The 15,146-nt window shown below is 45.9% G+C and overlaps 1 protein-coding gene across 1 annotated transcript in view; it reads left to right on the top strand.

Annotated features, from left to right (window-relative positions):
- The first annotated feature begins 12,911 nt into the window (after window positions 1-12,911).
- The window catches only part of LOC135873798 (collagen alpha-6(VI) chain-like), a 79,881-nt gene continuing 77,646 nt past the window's right edge, over window positions 12,912-15,146 (top strand). The window contains exons 1-2 of the mRNA XM_065398415.1: window positions 12,912-12,984; window positions 14,026-14,121. Of these exons, the coding sequence (XP_065254487.1) occupies window positions 12,912-12,984; window positions 14,026-14,121 (169 nt within the window). The remainder of the gene's footprint in view (window positions 12,985-14,025; window positions 14,122-15,146) is intronic.

Below are 15,146 nucleotides of genomic sequence, written 5' to 3'. Positions count from 1 at the left end.
AAAAAGAACTTGTGATAAGAAGCATGGGAAGGGATTAATACAGATAAATTAAGAAAACATCAGCACCCTTTCTAAAAGCTGCTGAGAAAAAAACCTGCTACTCAGCCCTCAGCTGCAGCATTTACAGGAATGACTGATGCTCAAAGTGAAAATCAGGTTAGTAAGAAACCCAGGAGAGTAATGAAGTCCTGAGCTTCACCCTCACAGCTGCTGCTGCTGTTGCTGGAAGTGAACTCGACACTGAAGACCAACCTTCTTCACTGTGTGAGGAGAGGGGAGGAGATTATTTCTGGTGGTTTGGAAGCCTTTGAAATATACATATTTTAATTGTCATCTTGGGAGGGCTTTTTTGGCAAACTACTGACAGCGATGCTTTTAAAAGGAGTTCAGTCTTTCCTGAGTCACTTTGGAGGGTCTAAAGTTTTGAGCTGATAAACATCTTCCCTTTATGTGGTAAGTATCACAAGCTGTCTTCTGAGTTACCAAGGAAAGCTACAAAATTACCTTTCACTCTGTGGCAAGTTTTGCATTTAAATATACTGTTAGTCTGAAATTTTCACTCTGAAGTTTTGGTTATATACAGATTTTTCTCTAAAATCTCTTGAACTTTGATTTGTATATAGATCTATCAGTATAATCTTTTTCTCTCTCACCTTATTTATATCATCATATATAGCCAATGTGTGTATACATATTTCAGTTTAACTTTTTAACTCTGAATTTCCTGAGTATGCAATGCTTGTTTTTAAGATAATTACAACGTTCTTGTAATGTTTTAGACTCTTAAATTACTGATACATTTGCGCAACTCTAATGCCAGATAAATGTTTTACTTTTTTTTTGTCCACAACTATAGTAAAGGGGAAGGGTGGTCCAGTGGCTGGGGCACTAGCTTAGGATGTAGGAGACCCTGCTTCAATTCCCTTCTCTGCCATCGACCTCCTGTGTGACCTTGCCAAGTCACTTAGCCCCTCTGTGTCTTGACATCCCCATGTGTAAAACTGGAATGATAACACTTCCTCAGAGGAGTCTTGTGGGGATAAATACATTCAAGACGGTGACATGTTTTGAGCTTCACAGATAAGAAGGGCTATATAAGAAATAGGCATTATTATTAACACTCCATAAGGCATCCACTTCTTTCTCCATCAGATACTCATAAGCCATATGTGCTCCTTTAAACATACTCACACTCTTAACACAAAAATCAACCTCTGCGATGGTAAGGTGGAATGATGTTACATGTATACGGAGTGTATGAAAGTCAGATGTGCCAGTTTCTTGATACAAAAGTGTATGAGGTTGAAACTAAGATTTTGTGGCAGAGCACAAGTTTGCTAAAATTGGGGTACAAATGGCTTTTCAGTATCTGTTAGAGCTGGAAGTGAAAGAGTTATTGATGATGTAGAAGGGTATGAGAAAGTGGCAACGAATGCCAGAGGCTTTTCCCGTCATATCTTATTTCAATGATTTTAAAATTGTGGGTGAGTCTGACGTGTCCTGCTGCAGTCTTAACTATGGTGAAAGTTTCTGCTTGTGTTAATGTATTGTATATAAATCTATACATATACACACTGCACTTTTTGTATATTAAAAGATGCTGGTTTGCAAATGAAGGTGTTCCATCCTTTGAAAATCTAATATCCCCAAGATAATTTCATTTTTATTCTGACCTAGATATTACACAAAACTCCAGCATTTATTATTTTTTAATATTTTACTTTTACAAATCAACTTAACATACAGATTATGAAGAGTTCCCTAGGTTTGTCTTATTTAAAATCACATTTTTTTCTATTTATGCTCTGACTTGAAGATATTGAGGCATGGTAGTAATTTATATTTGAGAAATTATTGCACTAGAACAGTGGTGGGCAAGCTGCGGCCCGAACACAGCCCGTCAGGGTAATCTGCTGGTGGGCCATGAGACAGTTTGTTTACATCGACCATCCACAGGCACGGTTGCCTGCAGCTCCCAGTGGCCGCCATTCACCATTCCCGGCCAGTGGGAACTGCGGGCAGCCGTGCCTGCGGACAGTCGATGTAAACAAACTATCTCGCAGCCCGCCAGCGAATTACCCTGATGGGCCGCGTGTGGGCCGCAGGTTGCCCACCACTGTACTAGAAATATATGCATCTAAAGGAAGGATTTTTTAACCTCCTCTAGTAAATGGATATATTAACCTGATGACTTTAAAAGCAGGGATTACTAGGTTCCTCAAAAATGCAATAAGACTTGATACTAAAAAATGACAAGTGTGTTTTGCTTTTCAGGTCTTGCTAGGTCACTGGTTCTCAATCTTTCCAGACTACCGTATCCCTTTCAGGAGTCTGATTTGTTTTCCACCTTTCACCTCACTTTAAAACTACTTGCCTACAAAATCAGACATGAAAATACAAAAGGGTCTCAGCACACTTACTGAAATTTTAGTTTGTACTGACTTTGCTAGTGTTTATGTAGCCTGTTGTAAAACTAGGCAAATATCTAGATGAGTTGATGTACTTCCTGGAAGACCTCTGTGTATCCCCAGGGGTTGAAAACCACTGCTCTAGGTGATCCTAAAATTGCCGTGTTTACAAAGAGCTAGACTTTGTCCAGGACTGCATAACCACTCAGGGGAACACGGTGTCCCTTATGCCTCTGTCTGGATCTGGGCATGGAAGGGGAAAGTGATAATGTGCTTGGTTTGCTCTCCTGGAGTGAGATGTGTGTAGAGAGCAGAAAGAAAAACAGGCACATTGGTGTGCCAGGCCAGGAGTATAATTTACTGGTGATTGTAGCTGAGTGGTAAAAAGCAGAATCCCCAATAGTATTGTTCAAGCATTTTGAAATAGTATTGAACATTTGCTATAACATTACATTGCCATCATCATTCAGTATAAAATGTAGTATTTGAAATTAACGATCAGCCCCCTTTCCTCCATTGCATTATCCCCCCTTCCCACTACCTGCCAGAAGCTCCTCCTTGGGTGTATTGCAAAGAATGGGCTCTGCAGGGGCTCACGGGGAGGGAGGTCCCATTCAGGAGAAGGAGGGACCCATATTAGTGGCGTCGTTGCATACTTCTAGAGAAAATGCAGGAGTTTCCCAGAGGGGCAATTTCCTTCCATTACTTTCCTTGCCTCCTCCACCCAGAGGCTTTTACTGCTCCAACTCCCCTTCCTGGAAACTTTTTATAACCCTACCCTTCCATTGTCTTCCTGTTAAAAAAGCCTGCCATTACATCTGCCCCCAAAACCTAGGTCACCAAAGGCAGGCCCCAGGCAAGGTGCACTATGTGAGACTGCATTGTTTGCACATTCCTAGGAGGAGCAGTTCTGCTCTCCTCCTGTGCAACTGCTTTCCCAGTAGGTATCTATGATTATAGTAACAGTTTCTTGAAACAGCATTTACTTCCACTTCCTGCTTGAACCCCTGTGGTGAATGGTTTGTTGGTTAGTTGGCATGTTTATGTTTTGTTTCTTGCAGAGATGTGCATGCCTGGCCAATGGCAGCCTGGTTCCTGCAGAAGGAACATTGTCACGGGGTGGAGGGCTGCCAGAGAAGCAGCACCAAGAAGCCACCCCTCTGTGGGATGGGAAGCTTACTCTTCCTGTAGTTCAGGAGACTCTATGGGGCTGAGAGGCAGCACCCTTCCCTTCTTGATGGCTCTCCCGATCCCTCCAAGTGAGGGGACAATTCAAAGGTAACCCCCTGAGTTGAAGTTGAAATTTATTGGTCCCCCTCTCTCCCTTCACATGAGCATTTCTGGGGAGTGTACACTTCGGCTCTTTGAGTGTAGATTTCCTGATGTGACAGATACAAGTAAAACCCTTGTCCTTACGGCTTTATCAATCTGTCGGTTGGCTCTCCTGTTTACCTGTGAATTTTACTTAATTTATCCTGCTTCTCCTTGTGGAAACCGTCAACAACCAGCAGTTATGTTGTGGGGAGCAGAATTTAGCACTCTGTGATGGAGATTGCTGCAGCAGACTGGCTACTCCCATTATGGGGTAGAATATCTCTTTTGCCTGATGTGACCTTAAATTAAAATATTTTCAACAGCAGAATCCATAATTGTGCCATGTGGAATGTGCCCTTCTTAAGCCGTTCACACACTCTTTTTTTTTTTTAGGAGCTCCATTAACTGTTTTATGAAGCATTTGCAGTACTAGTTTTATACTGCAACAATGTTAAATCATAACTGTCCCAGAACCACAAAGCAGAAGTGATGGGAATGTATCCACCTATGATGCTATATTCCTGAATTCGGTACAATATTTTTTAACAGGAAAAGGCAGCTCATGGAGTTGGGGGAAACATTTCATAGATTGTTTTTCTTGGAGTTTTACTGTAAAAAATATGAAACAGGCTTTGGCTAGTCACTTCCATTTTCAAAGAAATCTGAGTAATGTTTGGCAACAAAATTTTAATTAAACAAGCCTTCACATCTGTCATAGTATCACACTTTGAAATTCATGATCAGTTTACTCTACAGCAAGATGTTTTGCATAGTTTCAAAATATCACATATATATAGATAGATATAAAAAAACATCTGGATCATGGACCTATTTTCCCACATTTTGAAACTATGCATAACATCTTGCTGTAGAGTAAACTGATCAAAAATATTTAAAGAAATGGTATTCTATTATTAACAGTGCGATTAATTGCATGATTAATTGCGATTAATTTTTTTAATCATGGTCAGGAGCAAGTTCAGGTAAATAGAATTTAATTAGGGCTGTCAAGTGATTTAAAAAATTAATTATGATTAATCATGCAATTAATCGCACTGTTAAACAATAATAGAATACCATTTCTTTAAATATTTTTTGATGTTTTCTACATTTTCAAATATATTGATTTCAGTTACATCACAGAATACAAAGTGTACAGCGCTCACTTTATATTTATTTTTGATTACAAGTATTTGCACTGTAAAAAACCCCAAAAGAAATAGTATTTTTCAATTCACCTAATACAAGTCCTGTAGTGCAATCTCTTTATCATGAAAGTTGAACTTAGAAATGTTGAATTATGTAAAAAAACCTGCATTCAAAAATAAAACGTAAAATTTTAGAGCCTGCAAGTCTATTCAGTCCTACTTCTTGTTCAGCCAATCGCTCAGACAAACAAGTTTGTTTACATTTGCAGGAGATAATGCTCCCCGATTCTTGTTTACAATGTAACCTGAAATTTCGAACAGGTGTTCCCATGGTATTGTTGTAGCCGGCATCGCAAGATATTTACGTGCCAGATGTACTAAAGATTCATATGTCCCTTCATGTATCAACCAACATTCCAGGGGACATGCATCCATGCTGATGATGGGTTCTGCTAGATAACGATCCAACGATTATCTGAGTCGGATGCCACCAGCAGAAGGTTGATTTTCTTTTTTGGTGGTTCGGGTTCTGTAGTTTCTGCATCAAAGTGTTGTTCTTTTAAGACTTCTGAAAGCATGCTCCACACCTCGTCCCTCTCAGATTTTGGAAGGCACTTCAGATTCTTAAACCTTGGGTCGAGTGCTGTAGCCATCTTTAGAAATCTCACATTGGTCCTTTCTTTGCATTTTGTCAAATCTGCAGTGAAAGTGTTCTTAAAACAAACAACATGTGCTGCGTCATCATCCGAGACTGCTATAACATGAAATATATGGCAGAATGGAGGCAAAATAGAGCAGAGGACATACAATTATACCCCAAGGAGTTCAGTCACAAATTTTAATTAACACATTTTTTTTTAAACGAGCGTCATCAGCATGGAAGCATGTCCTCTGCAATGGTGGCCAAAGCATGAAGGGCTATATGAATGTTTGGCATATCTGGCATGTAAACACCCTACAGTGCCGGCTGGAAAAGTGCCATGCAAATGCCTGTTCTCACTTTCTGGTGACATTGTAAATAAGAAGTGGGCAGCATTATCTCCTGTAAATGTAAACAAACTTGTTTGTCTTAGTGATTGGCTGAACAAGAAGTAGGACTGAGTGAACTTGTAGGCTCTGAAGTTTTACATTGTTTTCTTTTTGAGTGCAGTTATGTTACAAAAAAAAAATCTACATTTGTAAGTTGCACTTTCACAGCAAAGAGCTTGCACTACAGCTGGGGTGGCCAACCTGAGCCTGAGAAGGAGCCATAATTTACCAACGTACATTGCCAAAGAGCCACAGTAATATGTCAGCAGCCCCCCATCAGATCCCCTCCCCCGCGCTCCCAGTGCCTCCCACCCACTGGCAGCGCCTCCCAGGGCCGGTGCAAGGAAGTTTCGTGCCCTAGGCGAAACTTCCACCTTGCGCCACCCCCCAACCCAGCTAACCACGCCACCCGCGCCCCCCCCCCCACCAGAAGAGACCCCCCCCCCCGCGCGGCAGCTAACCCTGCCTGCCACCCGGGGAGCCCCCTCCCCCCCCCGCAGCAGCTATCCCCCTCTGCAGCTAACCCCATCTGGGGAGCCCCCCTCCACGGCAGCTAACCCCGCCCCTCCCCTCTGCGGCAGCTAACCCCGCCCAGGGAGCTCCCCCCCCCGCGGAAGCTAACCCCCCCCGGGAACCCGCCCCAGCACACCTCCGCTCCGCCTCCTCCGCTGAACACGCTGGCCCTGCTCCCTCCCAGGCTTGCGGCGCCGATTGGAGGAGAATTAGAGCGGGGCCTGTGTGCTCAGCGGAGGATGCAGAGTGGAGGTGATCTGGGGCGGAGAGCGGTTCCCCTATGTGCCCCCAGGGCCGGTGCAACCATTTAGGCAACCTAGGCGGTCGCCTAGGGTGCTAGGATTTGGGGGGGGCGCCATTTTCTTCGGCAGCAACCGCGGTGGCCGGATCTTCAGCCGCCCCGGTCGTCGCCGGCATTTAGGCGGAGGGAGCTGGGGCAGTGGAGCATGGGGAGGGCCACCTGCAGCAAGGGAGGGCGCGGCACGCAGGGGAACTCCCTGCCCCACCTCCTCCCCGAGCACGCCGTGGCTGCTTCACTTCTTCCACCTCCCAGGCTTGTGGCGCCGACGGGGCAGGGGTGAGCTGGGGTGGGGGGGCGCCTCAGGGTGGGGGGTAGGAAGCTGCCGCAGGGGAGGCAGGGGGGGGAGCTGCCGCGGGGGGGGGGCGCCTCAGGGCAGGGGCTCGGGGACGGGGCGCAAGGTGGAAGTTTCGCCTAGGGCGCGAAACATCCTTCCACCGGCCCTCCGTGCCCCCCCCTATTACTGCGGGCGACCCGCCCCGCGCCCCCCCGCCCCAGCTAACCTCCACTCCACCTCCTCGCCTGAGCGGGCTTTTAGGCACCCTCAACCACTAGGCGCCCTAGGCAGCTGCCTACTTCACCTAGTGGTTGCACCGGCCCTGGTGCCTCCCCCTCCCTCCCGATCAGCTGGAGGCTCTGGGGGTGGGGTGGGGGAGGAGCGAGGGCATGGCAGGCTCAGGGGAGGGGGCGGGAAGGGGTGGAGTGGGGGCAGGGCCTGTGGCAGAGCCAGGGGTTGAGCAGTGAACAGCCCCCCGGCACATTGGAAAGTTGGCACCTGTAGCTCCAGCCCTGGAGTCGGTGCCTATACAAGGAGCCGCATATTAACTTCTGAAGAGCCGCATGTGGCTCCGGAGCCACAGGTTGGCCACCCCTACACTACAGTATTTGTATTAGGTGAATTGAAAAATACTGTTTCTTTTGTTTATCATTTTTACAGTGCAAATATTTATAATAAAAATAATATACACTTTGATTTCAATTACAACACAGAATACAATATATATGAAAATGTAGAAAAACATCCAAAATATTTAATACATTTCAATTGATATTCTATTGCTTAACAGTGCGATTAAAACTGCGATTAATCTTTTTAATCACGATTAATATTTTTGAGTTGATCGCGTGAGTTAACTGCGATTAATCGACAGCCCTAAATTTAATACAATGAAACCGACCCTGGATTTGTAAAATGTCTCACAAATCGCAAGATTGAAAAAAGTTATATCTAGCTTGCCTCCTATCCTAAAGCCTTTTCTTCTTATAAATGCAATTGGACAGTATTTGCATGTGCTGTGAAAATTTATATTGTCTGTCAAGCAATAGATTCTGTCTGCTTTCCAAAAGATTAGTATTCCATTTGCTATATTTTTCTACAGCCAAACATAGTTTTCAAGCCACTGACAGTGTGTAATTGGACTACATTTTCTTCAGGTATTACTTGCCACTGTTCTGATTATTTAAAGAAAGATAATAAAGTCAGAAAACAAAGTGTGGACTCTAAACTATGATGGATAGTGTCGTTTTGATTGACCTTCATAGAAATTGGCTTTGTCACACAGATTCCAGAGTTTCCAAGCCTGAATTCATCCCTACAATACTGATGCAGAGCCCTGCAATGGGACTAAGAAGGGAGGCAATGTGATTCCTCTTCCCTGGGGCTTCAAAGAGCCGGTTAGACCCCCAATACAGTTTAGGGAAGCCCTTAGCATTGGCTTAACTTGAACCCAGCTGACAATGCTCTGTATGGGTCTTCTGGCAGCTAGGAAATAGCTGTCAATAAGACTGTCTCTGCTACACGTCCACCCAACCCCAAAATGCCCTGATACACTCCCTATGCTGGGGACTTACATAACAGGGATGGGGGCATGCAGAGCTTGCTGAACCAACTCTCCAACTGTCAGAGAGGCTCCGTGAACACAGCATATTCTTTGAGGGTCATTACAGATGTTTTGCTTAGAGGTGTGGCCACAGGAGCAACTGTTCATTCTGTCATTGCCTCAGCCTGTTGGCCATTTGTCAGGGCTCCTTCTGCTTGTACTGCCCTGCTCCTCATCTTGAGGCTGCCTGCTGGGCCCCATTCTCCAATGGGCAGGAAGGACGAGGATTTGTGTTAGGGCTGTTAAGTGTGCGGCAGTTGCAGGTATAGATCACAGTGGAGGTTTTTGGGTGTGCATACATCCATAATGCAACTTCCCTTTACAGATCAGTTTATTCTATGGACTCAGTTCTGATTTTTGTTGCGAATTATACCTATAGGTCACACGCAGTTCGAGTCTAGGCTGAGGCACATGAACAGAGATAGCAAGTTTATTACACTCGAGCGTGGTGCCCCCCCTGCTAATCAGGAGGGGGACCCAGACAGTCGGTTACACAAAGATTATATACCTTTTAGCAGTGCATGCTACCCTCGTGCATCGTAACTTTTGGCCGATGAATAAGCCGTTTACTTGTCTCTCACCTATCCTAACTAAGCATCTCCCTCGTGCTGGCTAGCGTTACAAGCCCCCGAGCTCATGCACAAGCCCCCTCTCCTCCTCCTCCTCCAGGCCATATTGTCTGAATTAGCTGGCATTCCTTCCTTTTACTGTTTCCAGATGTTCCTTTCTCCCCTTCCCCATTTTCCAGTACGTGATGTGCTTGCTTCTAGCTAAGGGCGGGCCCAAACCAAAATGGAGTCACTCATGCTAACTTTTCCCAACACTTTAAAGATGCAGGTCACACATCACTGATAGTAGGGCCAGCCTTATGCGGCTTGTCCCATTCCTTCCACTACCCTCCACTGCAGTGGAGGAACTTGAAGGGTGCAGACTGACGTTCGATTTCAGTGCTTGTGGAAAGGAGATGGAGGATGTAGATCATCCATGCAAAGAATCTGCACCAACTGCATTTCCCAGCACCCCAGGAGCTCCCTGCATCACAAGGCATTTTCTGCTAGGGATGGTGGTTCCAAAACAAAGCAGATTCACTGGGTAATATTCCCTGTGAGAGTGGCTGCAACTGGTGTACAGGTGATGTAGCTTTTAGTCTGCGGTAGTTGCTGCAAAGTGGTTCACAACCAATCTATGATCTGGGCAGAGGATTCCGTCTCCCATATGCTTCCTCTAGAGGGGAGTCCATTTACTCCCAACTGTGCAGTGGGTCCAGGATTTGGACATATGTGCAGATTGTCATAGTAAGTGTAGCCACAGCCCTTACAAAGCAGACATTGATTAATACAGGAATAAGCTACAAACAAAACAAGCTGCCTTCCATCCGTTGTGGGACCAACTTGCGGGGACTTTCAGTACAGCACAGAGACATCTAGTGGCCAAATAACATACCTACAAGTAAATATCATGACACAGAAGTTAGTACTTCCATAGACAAGTCACTCAGCAATAAGTTGTTACGGACTCACAGGACTCATACTCTCTCTCGGCTCTGAACAGTCCCCGGGAGAAACCCCCTTCAGTGCGACAGTCCTTTTCAGGAGTCCACTGTTTCTCGGGGGTTAAGCTGTAGGCTCCACCGCCTCCTGGGACCACACCTCTCTGAGCCTTCAGCACACCTGTCTCTCGCCATGGGCCCCCTCAGGGAGTCCACTCGCTCTGGATCCCCGGGGCCTCCACATCCAGAGGGAATAATGCAACCCTGATCTCTAGACTGCAGTGACTCTCAGCCAGCGTAAAACAGAAGGGTTTATTGAGCGTCTGTAAAAAGCATAAGAGGCTCTCAGGGCTCTAGGGCCTAACATCCCTCAGCAAAGTACATCTAGGTCTCATGTCACAATGGCATGCAGAGAGCCATTTCATTGTACAGCTACCACTCTAAATCCTTATTCTCGTTTAGCTGTTTTTTATTTGTTTAAATATTATGTTTTAGTAACTATACAGAAGGGGCACATAAAAACACCTGTAAAACATGAACTCTTAGGAGTTTCTTTATATTAAACCTGAAATGCAGAGAAATATGTAGTTGGAAGGGACAGTGGTAGCATTTTAAGCTGCCTTTCATCATTGCAGAGAGCCTGATGTGCAATAATAGTCATTATTATTTGTAGTGATCTTTAGTATTACAGTAGTATTCCATTACATTATAAGGCAATGTCCAAATCTTGGCAGGCCAACAGGTTCTCTCTATGGCTAAAGGGCTCTTCAGGGTTTGCTTTCTAGTAAAAGCACAGCAATTACTGATTCCGTATGAGGAGAGATTAATAAGATTGGGACTTTTCAGCTTGGAAAAGAGACGGCTCAGGGGAGATACGATTGAGGTCTATAAAATCATGACTGGTGTAGAGAAAGTAGATAAGGAGGTGTTATTTACTACTTCTCATAACAGAAGAACTAGGGGTCACCAAATAAAGTTAATAGGCAGCAGGTTGAAAACAAATAAAAGGAAGTATTTCTTTACACAATGCACAGTCAACCTATGGAACTCCTTGCCAGAGGATGTTGTGAAGGCCAAGACCATAACAGGGTTCAAAAAAGAACTAGATAAATTCATGGAGGATAGGTCCAGCAATGGCTATTAACCAGGATGGGCAGGAATGGTGTCCCTAGGCTCTGTTTGCCAGAAACTGGGAATGAGCGAGAGGGAATGAACAATCACTTGATGATTACCTGTTCTGTTCATTCCCTCTGGGGCACCTGACACTGGCCACTGTCAGAAGACAGGATACTCGGCTAGATGGACCTTTGGTCTGACCCAGTGGGGCCATTCTTATGTTCTTATGCTTTATGTTGCACAGGCACCTGATTAAGCGCCTGATTGAAAGTGTACCCCTTTAAACTGAAATGTATCAACACAGCGTAGCTCCAGTGTGTTTAAATGTAAATGAAAAAGATTCTAAATGAAATACAGGTGAAGTCCATTTATCCAAATGACTTGGGGGATGTCTGATACCTTTGGGCATTGGGATTAAGGGAAATGCTATTTTTAGCTGTAGTTTCACAGTGAAATTTCATTCAGTCACTGACCATGATGACAGACTGTGTTTGGAGTCGAAGTTCTGTACACAGCTGAAGTGGAAATGTTTGATACTCACGCAAATAACCAAAAATCCTGATGATCTGAATCAGCAGTGTGCCTCCCATGCTCATTCGGGTCATTAGGATTTTCAGTTCCCTGGAGCTGGGAAGGGAAAGGGGCCAAAGCCATGAACGAGGGTCTTCTGTTTGGCCCACTGGGCACCAGCTATTTTTCCCTGCTCCCCACTGGTGGCTCTGCAAAGGCAGCTCCACAAACTGGCTCAAGCGCGCCCCAGGCTTCCAGCAGCTCTGGCCCTTGCATTGCCCGGCCAGGCGGCCCCTTTCCCTCCCAGACTGCAGAGTGTCCTCCAAACCAGCAGGTGCTGGGCCCGGGCAGGGCACTTGGAGGCAGATCAGCATAGGGACGCTGCAGCTGGACTGGGCAGCGGCTGGAGCTGCTGGGAGCCCGCTGCCCAGGGCAGAGCTGGAACCAGGTAGTGGGGGCGTCCTTACAGTAGAGCTCCCAGCAGGGAGCAGGATGGAACAGCTGATGCCCAGTGGGCCAGCGGGAAGGCCCTCATAGGCCAGATCTGGGCCGCAGGCAGGCCACCGATTGAAGAACACAGCAGTATTTCTTAATGACCCTCATCAAGGGTTAGGGCCCCATTGTACTAGGCACTGTCCCTACCCCAGAGAGGTTGCAATCTAGCAGTTAGAAAGTATGGGACAGGCGAATAAACTGACAAATGGGAGGGGCAGTGAGAGAAGGAAAAACTAACAGTAGAGCCAAAGCCAATGGGAGCTGCGGAGTCGGCGCTCGAGGTGGGGACAGCACGCGGAGCTTCCCTGATCACCCCTGCGCCAAGCGGCCGTGGGGACATGCCAGCCACTTCCAGGAGCTGCGCAGAGCCAGGGCAGGCAGGGAGCCTACCTTAGTCCTGCTGCACTGCCGACTGGACTATTACGCCGACCAGAGCTGCCAGGGTCCCCTTTCAACCAGGTGTTCCAGTCAAAAACCAGATGCCTGGCAACCCTAAGCCAGGCACATTTGCATAACTCAGCATGGTCTCAGTAACAGCTGGTTGCCAGCCTAATCAGTCCCAGGTGGCAATGGTTTGTAGGCTTGTATCTTTTAAGGAGGAATCTCAGTGAGAATAAGGTGATGGCTTGTGAATGTTGTCAGAAGGTTCTTCCCCAGCACATGTGGTGGCATGGGAAAAAGCAGGAAGGCGCTTCTCTGACATGCAGATAAATGAATACTCAAGGGTATCACTGGCAGAGCGAAGGTGAGGGTCAGGGCCAAAATAAGAAACTAGATTTGAAAGGTAAGGTGCTGCTGATTCAGTGGAGAAAGGGAATCCAGTGGAGGGGTACAAAGGGGAAATGATGTCATCAAAATCACCTTGGAAACATTTTAAATAGCTATGAAGTGGGAAGGTTGGAGGCATCAGTGCCACACAGGTGAGATTACAATAATTAATGTCTGCTTTTATGGTGTAGTGGGGCAGTCACCCTGCTCTGATTCAGAAAGGGTTAAATGCAAGCCCTTGGAGAGGGCTGGGACTGGGAGCCAATCAGGAAAAGGCTGGGAGGCAGCCAATCAAGGCAACCCTGAGCCCTATAAAAGGGCTACAGCCTTGGAGAGAGATGGATTTGGTGGCTGGATAGCGAAAAGGGTTCCTTGGACAGCGTAGTGCTGGGGAAGGGCAGGAAGAGGAGCTGGGGGAGCTCCAGCCTGGCAAACCCCCAGGCAGAGGCCTTGCTGTCAGGACCGGAGGAGGTATTAGGGCTGTGGGGAGGCATCCAGGGAAGGAAGAGGCAGCAGGTCCCACCCCCTGGCTGATGATGAATGGCCACTCAGACTGCAGTTTGCCCCTGAGGGAAGGGGCTAGATGAAGATTGGCAGTGGGTCATTGAGGCGAGGTGGGCTTAGGGGATTGGGGTTCCCCGGGGAGGGGAGGACCCCGAGTGTGTGGGCACTGCTGAGGGGCAGTACCCAGGAGAAGGTGCACTACAGGCTGGGAGGGACGCAGCGCCTGAATTACAGTGGTGGAGATTGATAAGATAAGACAAAAAGCGACAGAAGGAGGTGCTCTGATGCTGGGATGAGCTCATTCCTGAGGTAACCAGCAGGAGGCGCCGCAGTGGTGAGTGTATGCCATATTACACATGGATAAAGAAGAAGACAATGTATCCTTTACCATTTTCCTGTTATCTATAGCGCTTTAGGTTCTTATAACAGCATATTGGGATTGGACTACATCTTTCCCAACCCTATAAGTTTCCTTATACTAGTGCATTATGCAGTCATGTTCCAGGGTCCTTGTGATACTTGATATATGGGATTTTTATTTTATTTTTTCCAGAATTGAAGCTTGGAACGTTCATTCATAATATGAAGATGCTGCTGACTTTGTTCCTCTTCCTTATTGGGAGTCAAACTTCAGTAACTCAGACACCTGGTATTTCAGTATCCTTTGTATTCTGTTGTATTATGTGATTTTTTTTCTTTTAAATACAATATTTAGTCCCCAGTTTTCCCAATAAAAATTGAGGTGAAGCCTGAGACTCTTGAGTCAGGATCTCTATACCTTATGAGACTTTGTATAATAGACTGAAACTGTGTTTGGATAATGGAGATGGACATTAGATTTACATATTAGGTTGATCAGTGTTATCATAAACCTTGACAGACTTATATAGATTAGGGCCAAATTCAGAGGTGAAAATGCAGATAGCGTATAAATGAAGCCCACACATGTAATTTAGTTATTTTCAGGTGGCTACCTGGGATTTAATTACTCAGCATGTGCAAAAGGAGGATCCAGTCCTGCTCCCTACTCACATGGGTTCTGTTGGGGTCACTGGGATTCTATATGTAAATTCTGCAGAACTGGGTCCTTAGTATAAATCCCAGGAACAGCGAGAGCTAAATTGTGGCATTGTATGTGGTGTAAGTTAGGGCAGAATTTGGCCGTGGAGGGGGCCAGATCAATGTGACTGATAGGGTAGGCGTGTTGCACAATTTAGAGAAGTTGTCAATAGGAAAGTTGCTCAGGAGAAAAGTGAGGCCCAAAGCTGCAAGTTCCTCTGAGAAAAACTGAGGGCTTTCAACTCCTATTGACTTCAGTGGAGATTAAGGATGATTAGCAACTTGCTGGAGGCAACCAGCACTTGTGACAGGCAGGTAACTAAGCACAGAGGAATCAAGGCAGAAAGAAAAAGCAACTTTTGCCACTTTGTGGCATACAACACAATGAGACTCTGAAGAGGGTTGCACACTTAGTCCACAGTTGCCATAGGATTCCATATGGGAGAGAATATTCATTCTCAGGAACGTGACAGATGTCCTCTACTGTGGTGTAGGTGTAAATTAAAGTAGGAGGAAGGGTGCTTTATTTTAACCCTTCTGTTAGTCACTTAAGGCTGACTGGATCACTGACATACCCTTGAGATCTACTGTGTTAAGGTAAAATATGACTGTGCC

This window comes from Emys orbicularis, chromosome 2, assembly GCF_028017835.1.
Source record: "Emys orbicularis isolate rEmyOrb1 chromosome 2, rEmyOrb1.hap1, whole genome shotgun sequence".
In the NCBI taxonomy this organism is placed as follows: domain Eukaryota; kingdom Metazoa; phylum Chordata; order Testudines; family Emydidae; genus Emys; species Emys orbicularis.
The sequence above is the reverse complement of the archived record's forward strand: the minus strand, read 5'-3'. Positions and strand labels throughout refer to the sequence as shown.